Genomic DNA, 9247 nt, shown 5'->3' with positions numbered 1-9247 from the left:
GCCGCACCAGCTTGCATTCCCACCAACAGTGTAGGAGGGTTCCCCTTTCTCCGCATCCTCACAACATCTGTCGTTTCCTGACTTGTTCATTTTAGCCATTCTGACTGGTGTGAGGTGGTATCTCATTGAGGTTTGGATTTGGATTTCCCTGATGTGGCTCCTTATTCTTAATAATTCTGTGTATAAAGCCTAATAAAGCAGCATTCTGTTACCTGTGAGCACACCCAAGATTTACAATCAACTCCCTTGAAATCTATTACCCAGCACAGATTCAGGTGTACCCCCAGTGACCCCTAAAACTATCTTCACAGCTGCTGTCCCTCAACTTAAGGACTAAGCTTCACCACTGCACTGGGTTCTGTCTCCCTGAGCGAACAGGCCCTCACGTTTGTTTTCTCATCGGTGTGGCCAACCTGACGAGACCGGGCGAGTCACTTACACAGTGTCCTGCATCTATCTCCCTCCTCACGGTCTCATGCACTTTGTCCCTCCAAGCCGGGGGCAGCCACTGGACACACGATGCAGCCCACACAGCATCACCCCCCACCCGAGGCCCAAACGCCAGGCTGCCTGCTCGTCTGGGAGGTGCTTTTAGGACGCCAATGGAGGGTCCTGCTGGGGGCTGCAGAATGGCGGTTCTCTAACTGGATCGTCCCCTCTCCCTAGTAATGAGCCAGCACTCTTCCGTGACCAAGAACGTTCCCCTGCCTGGGAGGGTACCTGCAGTTCCTCCACGGGGCTGGGTGATGATGATGAACTCCACGGGTATGGAGCTGGGATGATGGTCACTTCTGCTGGTGGCCCCACACGAGCCCTCCCACGTGGGTAATTCTTCAGTACGTGATAACCTACCACAGTCACTCTCCTTCTGGACAGGAAACCGAGGAGACCCTGCCAGGGCTCCTGCCCCTGAGGGTTGGTAGCAATCCTGGACGCCGTGAAAGCAAGCTCGGCAGAAGGGGGCAAACGCTAGAAAACTGGCCCGACGGTCACGTTCACTGACACACAGAAAACGCAGACATGCACCAGTGCTGTAGGCTACAAGGAAAATCTACCATGGAAATAAGCAGTCATTTGGAAAAAGGTGTTTTATATTAAAACCTATGTCCAGCATCCAAAGGTCCTAAAACCACATGGAAATACTTAGAAACCAAGAAAGACCGAGGCAAGCAGCCATCTTTCAGTCTTTACTGGGCAAAGAAGACTTTGCATTCCACAGAAAACTTTGACGTACAGTTCAACATAAATTGTAGGTCTGTTTTGGTTTTTCGCCAATGATGAAGCAAATTGGATAAAACTAAAAAACAACACAAGGGCCATTCACAAATAAAATAGTGCTGTGATTTTATTCTTTCTGTTTTTGGTGTGTTTTTGTTTTTAAACCAAATTTCCATCTGTACACTTTAAGAAAATAAACAACAGGGAAGTCTCTGCTCACTTCTTGGAGGCGAGCAGGGCAGCTCGGCCAACACACACAGAGCAGGGCAGGCGCCCGTCACGCATGAGCATGCACGTCACCTTGTGAAGGAAGGAGCTAAAACACACAGAAGTTACACAGAGGATACTCCATTTGGCTTTGTAGCATTGCAAAAAGATGAGAATGCTTAATGAGCGGCACTCGGGGGCTGGCACCTCAGGCTCGCGAGGAGACTGGGCACTGCCTGCCACGCCATGCCATGAGCCTTCCTTGGAGAAAGGGAAAAAACAAATCTTTTCCTCAGATAGAACTGTCACAGGTAAGAGCCACAAGGATTTTATTCATTGTGTAATCTTCTGGCGGCAGGATTTCTTTGAAGCAGGATCTAAAAATAAATAAAAATGACACAGCAATTCGTTAGAGGTCTTTGTGTGTCTTTTAAGAAGAATTTCCCAAAATTTTGAAACAGTGTCACTGAGTTAATCTCATTTCTGGTAAAAATGACCATTAAGGTATACAATGGTTTAAGTTGTGATGGTAAAGAAGCCCCAGACAGATTACGTGCTGGCTGGACCGTGGTCTTTGTGCCCTGTGTGCCTGAGGGAAGGGAACCGAACCACAGGCCCAGCGAGGGATGAAGCCCACGGTCCCCATGCTTCCTGCTAAGGACACGTCCTTCTGATGCTGCTGCTGACAGCTGGTTATGAAGACTGAAACTAACAACACTTACTCAGCCGAACGCTACAGGCTCCGCTATGTTGTTCTACGTTCCTTGTGTGCAGTGTATTATTGTAAAAAACAGAGAACTTTTGTTACCTGAAGGCGTCCCACCCAGTCTTTGCTGGATCATTTCTAAATGATGAATATATTCCGTCAAGGAATGTTCAGGATCTTGAGAAGCAGTCAGGGATCTTTCTGATCTTGAATGTGGGGATGGAGTGGATCTTCAAACAAACAAACAACACCAAAAAACAAAGAGTAAAAGTCAACACACGGTGAACGCAGCCAGCATGCAGACAGGCGGTGGGGAATAGGGTGAGCCACACGGTTGTTTCCTTCAGATCCTTTCTTTACCACAAAATAAGAAAGTAAAGTGTGTATATATGTGTTTATGCATGTATGTATGTATGTATGCATGCTGTCTCTACACCCAGTGTGAGGCTCGAGCTCACGACCCTGAGATCAAGAGTCGCACGCTCCGTCAACCGAGCCAGCCAGGAGCCCCAAAACTAAGGCATTTTTTTTTTTTAGTGCTATGTAATGCTTTAAAAACCAACTTCTAGGGGCACCTGGGTGGCTCAGTCGTTCAGCATCTGCCCTCGGCTCAGGTCATGATCCCAGAGTCCTGGGATGGAGCTCCGCATCAGGCTCCCTGCTCCATGAGGGAAGCCTGCTTCTCCCTCCCCGACTCCCCCTGCTTGTGTTCCCTCTCTCGCTGTCTCTCTCTCTCTGTCAATTAATAAGTAAATAAAATCTTAAAAAAAAAGATTTAATTATTTAAGAGAGAAAGAGAGTGTGTGCACACACGAGGGCGGGCACAGTGGGGGAGGGGAAGACGGAGAGAGAGAATCTCAAGCAGACTCTGTGCTGAGCGTGGAATCTGAGGCAGGGCTCAATCTCACGACCCTGAGATCACGACCTGAGCAGAAACCAAGAGTCAGACATCTAAGCGACTAAGCCACCCAGGTGCCCCAGTAACACGTGACTTTATTCACGAAATTTTCAAGTATAAATGCGTACCCCCGACTGGATTACGGAGCCCTGTCCCTCAGACCCACCCCTCGGTGCCCTGAGGGTGACCCCACTGCCCACTGGCCCTTCCCTGATCATCCCAAACTGCCCCCTCACTGGGGGCACCACCCCCGGATCCAGCCTCTAAGCAGCACCTTTCCTCCTGGTCCTCTGCTCTGTGGCCTTCACGTTCTCTTCAGGGTAGGCGCACGTCTTACTCACCCTTGTGCCACCCACGTAAAAGAGGCCGTAGCTGGCGCGGACTCTTTCCATAACCATCACCAACCCACACACCAGGGTTGCCACAGCCACCGGCCAAGAGTCCCCACCTTCCCCGCACAGACCTGGGCGTCCGGGACCCCACGGACTCATGTGCGCTCCCTGCCTTGCTTGAGGCCAGGCCAAAGCCAGCACTTCCGAAATACATCTCCCTGAGGAATCCCACACGTCGGTGGAACACCGTCAGCGCAGCAGACCCCAAGTCAGCCACACACGGGGCTGGCTGCCGCCCGGCACCACATCCACGCCCGTGCCTATGTCCCATCCTGTCAGAGACCGTTGTGCTCAGAAATGCAGTGTGCCCAGAGACGCCACCGTCAACCAGGGGCAAGGGCTGAAGGCACACACGCCAGCACATCCTCCCCGTCCACGGCACCTGTGGGGGACGGTGCTGCCACCCTAGGCGCGGAGCATGCGTTGGAAAGCACACTCAGAGAGACAGAACATTCTGGATGTGTAGACAAACCCCCGCAGGGACACAAACTGAACTCCGCTATGTTACAAATCTTGGAAAAATCATGGCTGAAAGAACGAAAACAATGACTTGTAACCAGAGTCCCTCATCCCAGCGCTTGAGGAGGAGGTTCACACGGCTCCCTCTGCAGAAACGAAACCCAAGGTCCATCTTTCACGGGAACACCCAGATGAGGGGTCACGGCCGCGGTCACACCCTCTCAGCCCACTGCGGCCGCACGTCCACGCGGTCACGGCCCAGCCGGCTCTGGCCATCAGGGGAACACAGCTCACTGTAAGGCTGAAACAAACTTGCACTCGACCATCCAACCACAAGGCCTCTCGTTGTTTTAACTGAAAAGGGTTTTTCTTCCCACAAGTAACCTACGGATGTTTAACATTGTTGCTGTAACATCTCAATTGCCAACTGAGTAGTAAGTAGAGAGACGACCTACGTGTGCAAAACACCCTGAATCCCACAGAAAAGAGATCAAGTCAAGCCCACCAAGGCCTTGGTGAGCACACGCACGTCTGAGTAGGGGTTCAGCGGCTTACCGGCAGGCCCGTCTACCATGGAAACGCCGCCTGGAAGCATACTCACCTCTCCCTCCTGCACAGGGAGGCCTTGGGCACACGGTCCCCGGCGTGGCTGGTGGACAAGTCCCGGGTTGGTGGGGAGGTGCTGGTTTTGGGTGGAGGCTGCTGCCGTGGTGCCGGGAATCCTTCCCCCACAACCGCTGAACAACAAAGGGATGAGCAAAAGAGACACGAATGCCTTTAGTAGGAAGGCCCCTCTACCAAAATTTAAAATTAATAAACTTTTAAGAGTCTGCATGGCAATTTCAAAACATTTTTAAAATACCCAGTTTATAAAAATTATGTTTTAAAAAACTCTAGAGGAAACCTGAGTTTTGATCACCTGTATTCTGCTCCTGCAGGGCTGACCTGACCCCCACATCCATAAGGCAGCGCCCCCAGGGGAGTGCCCCGTGACCCTGGGGGGCCAGCGTAGTGCTCCCCCCCACCCCAGGATTTGAGGAGGGGGCTCTGGAGGAGGGAGAAGCAGAACCCTGAGACCACCAGGTGTGCCTGGTGTGGAAACAATCCTCCTAAAGGCCTGGAGGCCAAAGTAACAACACGTGGGAACAAAGCTAATCGGTGGCCGGGGTCGCCCAGCTGCCGAGGGTCTGGCTGCCTCCCCTCTAGACGCCTGAAGCCCCGCAGGACTGGGGGCCGTGCCCCTCCAAGTGGGCAGTTCTCTGCGCACATTTGCACGTGGAGCAGGGACCCACGAAGACCCACGAAGACCCACGCTTGGGTGGAGCGCGGGTAGTGGAGCTCCCAAAGGAGAGATGCAGCCGTGAAGCGGACCTTTCAGTGAGTTATTCATCTATATCTCTGGCATTTCTACATCGTTCCAACCGTTAACTGGTCTTCTCTGCACTTCCCAACATTGAAACCACCTTCCCTCAGAAGCCACCTGGCCTCGCCAACAGCCCCGCTAGCTGAGTGTACGGGTTTCCTGTGTGCTTCACGGGGCTCCCACAGGGCCCACCTAGACGGGGCGCTCGGCCTGCCACCACGGCTCCTTTCCGATTTACCTCTTGCCACTTCTTAACCAAGAAACGTAATCTACAAAGAAAACAAAGGACACAAAACATTGGAAACTAGAGCAAAACAGTTGTGTAAAGAGCGGTGAAACTGCAGACATGACCGATACCTGGGGTCAGACTCAGGTGGGCCCCCGTCTGCGGTGACCTTGGTGCCCGTGCCACCAGCACCTTCCCGGCCACGGTGCCACCCTGACGCCCACCAACCCGGAGTCTCACAGACCCCAGTTCAAAGTCTGCAACACCCACTCCCTATTGCCACTGAAGCCACTTGACGGCTCAGGGCAAAAGGAGCAAGACAGAGGGCCCTGCCCTCAGGTGTCCTTGGTCACATGGGGAGCAGGGGTGTCAGGGTGAGGAGCGCCAGAGGTCAATGCCCAGAGGTGCAGCGCTGTAGGGCTCCCTGGCTCCTCCTGGGACGGCGCCTCTGTGGCTTGGCAGACGCCCTTCAGACACAGCCTTCCTGTCAGCAGCTCCTCCGAGGCACCTCTCTGAGTGCGCGCCCTCCTGGAAGGCACGTTCTGACTCCTATCAAAACCGTAGCTGCTGAAACTGCTCCGCCCCTTGACAGGAAGGCTGAAGGCAGGCCCTGGGCCGGGTGCCCTGCCCCACGTTGCATCTGCCAGGCTTCCTGGCACAGGGCGTTCTCTCCAAACATGCGGATTGGACGGATGGATGGACAGGTGGTGGGTGGGTGGTCTATGGTCAGAACTCAGAGGCGAGGGGACGACGTGCCCTGAGGCTGAGGGCCGAGAGCAGGAGAGCGAAGAGGCCAGGCAGCCTCTCACCTCTGCTGGACCGGACTGGCCGGTGCTGGGTCTCTGCAGGGGCAGGGCCAAGAGAAGTCAGGGAAGACAGCTGACGGGTGGGGTCTGAGGAAGGCACCTCGCGGGCATCACACAGCAGACACAGCGCTAACAATTCTTAGTGGGACAAACATTTGTGGAGATTCAGCAAATCTTACAATTATAACATAAAATGGATTTTCATCAGTTAATTCTGAACAGGTCAAAATTCCAGAGACTCACATACCTGCCCCCAAAACGACACCCCGTGTCAACAATGCCTAGGACACTGAGTGGTGCCTGGGGCTAGCGGGACCTCCACTCCCTGCCCTCCTCCAGGGAGAGGGCTCGAGGCCAGGATGAGAACACCACACGCGGCCACCGCCCTGCGTGGGTGACATGCCCCGGTGAGCCTGGCCCCTTTCATGGAGCGCACATTTCACTAAAATACAGGGAACTGGAATGTGAAGCCGTGAAAGGCAGTTTCAAACTCCGTCAGACATGCCTGTCATTAAAAGGAATCCTGGCACGAGGCCCATCGAGGGGCAAGGTATTGTTTTGTGATAAGCAGGCATCCCTCAACCTTAGTTTCAGAAGCTGGGTGACAGTTCTGTGCAACATGGTCTCTTGAACGCAAGCGTTGCTCAGAAGGGAGCGCCATCGTAGAGGGAGACAGCCCCGAATACCCAGCATGCCTCCCACTCACGAAGATGCGGCGGCAGGGGCCTCAGCGCACCTTAGTATCGCGATCACCACCCTGACGGCAGTCCGAAACTTCGTAAAAGGACGAGATGGGGTAATTTTCTTATCTGCTTTGGAAGGAAATACTCCCAAATGGGCGATCATGGACAGTGTTTCTTGTTCAGAGTCCTGGAATCCACCAATCAATAGTAAAAGATACTTCTTTTGATAAATCAGAGCTTTTCTGAAGCTTTCTGCTCTCAAATAATGCAGGTACAATTTCTCCATCTAAAAGAAAAAAAAAGTTAAACAATCCTGGAACAAAGACATCTTGCCGACAGATGCATAGCACGTTCGCACCACTGGGCTTTAAGAAGAACCAGACGGGCGCCTGCGACTCTGGATCTCAGGGTCGCGAGTTCAAGCCCCACATGGGCTGTAGAGAGGACTTAAATAAATAAATAAATCTTTAAAAAAATTAAACTAAAAAAATGCAGACCATTTCTCCATTCAGCAGACTGTTCATAGCAGTAAGCCCTGTGTGGCCTCTGTCACTAGGGACAGACTTGGACAAAAGGCAGACCAGACACGCTTTCCAGGCGTACCCTTATACCCTAATATTCTAACACGCATTTTCCCGCACCCCAGGGGCCAACACGATGACCAGTGAATCCCCAGTCTGGGGTGTTTTCAGGCGGTGGAGACGGTTACCTAATATGACTCCAAGCCTGACACCCTTAACTTGTGAGCACAGACACAAAACACCTGTACGGAATGACAGTGGGTTTCAGATGGAAGTGTATTCTCTTTACTGCTCTTATCTGAGACGGCTCGACGTCTCCCTACTGCTGACAGACACACAGCGGATACACGTGTTGGCAACTATGCTCAGGCAAAGGAGAACCCCACCAGCACGAGAATGCTTTCGCAGCTACAATGAACAGACTAGGGTTCTTAGAAGTACCAACTGTTACACCTTTGTCAGCCTCATGGAACGCACACCACCGAGCGTGAACCCTGACGTAGCCTGTGGACTCTAGGTGACGACCACCTGTCAGTGCAGGCTCACTCAGGTGTGGGCTGTCAACACTGGGGGAACAAGGAATATATGGGAACTCTCTGTACCTTCCCTTCAATTCTGCTGTGAACCTTAAGCTGCTCTAGAAGTACAAAGTTTTGGTTTTTTTTGTTTTTTTTTTAAGAAAGTGTGAGTGAGCGTGCAGGGGGAGAGGCAGAGAGAATCCCAAGCAAACTCCCTGCTGAGTACAGAGCCTAACATGGGGCTCAATCCCAGGACCCTGAGGTCATGACCTGAGCCGAAATCAAGAGCCAACCGGGCACCCCTAGAAATATAAAGTCTTGAAAACAGATAAAGGGCACCAAATGGATGACACTGTACACACCCCGCGCAGGCCCCAGGCCTGGCCTTACGTGCACGCTGCAGGTGTTTCCCTCCTCGCGTGTGGCCGGTGCGGGCAGTGATGGGTCTGGCTGTCCCGCTGAGCTCTGTGAGACCGCCCCGTCTTGCTTCCACGCAGACTTGTCCGGCCTCTGTAACAAACCACAGACGACACCGTTTACACAGTTGCTCCAACAGAGGAACATCTTGAGAAAAACGGCCAAGGGCGGAGTCGCCACCCCTACCCCAGGGTTACGTTTACACAGCTCGTTTCTTCCTCGGCTGCTCCCCCAGGACGTGGGAGGGGGCTGGGGCACGTCTCCCAAATGCCACAACATGGGCCATCCTGGGTCCGTCTCTGGCATCTTTTCAGATGCCCCAGCTGTTACATGGTATTATCAATCAGATGATTAATATTCACGGGTGGTTACTGCATACCAATTACTGAAGTATGATTGCACAAAAGGTACATTTTTATTAAAAACAAACCCCAAATATTTGTGAAAGAACACTGAATTCAAAGCATTAAGCCTGTTGAACACCCGCACAGTCTCTGGTCCTAGAAAGGCTAACTCCTGACAGGTCTGAGTCCCTGGTTCTACGGAAGCACCAACAAATCACATGCTTGGAAACCTCAGCAAGAGCCCCACGTGGGTGCCGTGGATGCTGAGGGGCTGTCATGACCAGGCAGCACATCCAAACGTATGCAGCGTGGCCGGGACACCACGGTGAGTGGAGAGCGCCCAGAGCTCCAGTGGGGACCCGTTTACAGAGAAGGATCCCACAGCGAGGACAGCAAAGGGGCTGCCCGTACCGGTGACCAGAGGGAGCTCCAAGCACTTTGGCCACGTGCACGGCGACCTCGTTCCTGCAGTGTGGAACAGGAATCAAA

At 52.8% G+C, this 9247-nt stretch overlaps 1 protein-coding gene across 8 annotated transcripts in view; it reads right to left on the bottom strand.

The window, feature by feature from the left end:
* Positions 1 to 1327: 1327 nt before the first annotated feature.
* Positions 1328 to 9247, bottom strand: part of PCNT (pericentrin) — a 127992-nt gene continuing 120072 nt past the window's right edge. For 7 of the 8 annotated variants that reach the window (XM_025863372.2, XM_073888910.1, XM_073888913.1 and 4 more), the window contains 6 exons: positions 8388 to 8507; positions 7012 to 7244; positions 5436 to 5512; positions 4482 to 4617; positions 2234 to 2361; positions 1328 to 1802 (listed from right to left, as the gene is read on the bottom strand). In XM_025863372.2, coding sequence (XP_025719157.2) covers positions 1759 to 1802; positions 2234 to 2361; positions 4482 to 4617; positions 5436 to 5512; positions 7012 to 7244; positions 8388 to 8507 — 738 coding nt within the window. In that variant the 3' untranslated portion in view covers positions 1328 to 1758. Of the gene's footprint in view, positions 1803 to 2233; positions 2362 to 4481; positions 4618 to 5435; positions 5513 to 5600; positions 6312 to 7011; positions 7245 to 8387; positions 8508 to 9247 lie in introns of those variants that run through there. The other variant, XR_012376999.1, reaches the window with a different exon arrangement.

This window comes from Callorhinus ursinus, unplaced genomic scaffold, assembly GCF_003265705.2.
Source record: "Callorhinus ursinus isolate GAN/ISIS: 27379988/994484 unplaced genomic scaffold, GSC_fseal_2.0 scaffold98, whole genome shotgun sequence".
Taxonomy (NCBI): Eukaryota; Metazoa; Chordata; class Mammalia; order Carnivora; family Otariidae; genus Callorhinus; species Callorhinus ursinus.
The sequence above is the reverse complement of the archived record's forward strand: the minus strand, read 5'-3'. Positions and strand labels throughout refer to the sequence as shown.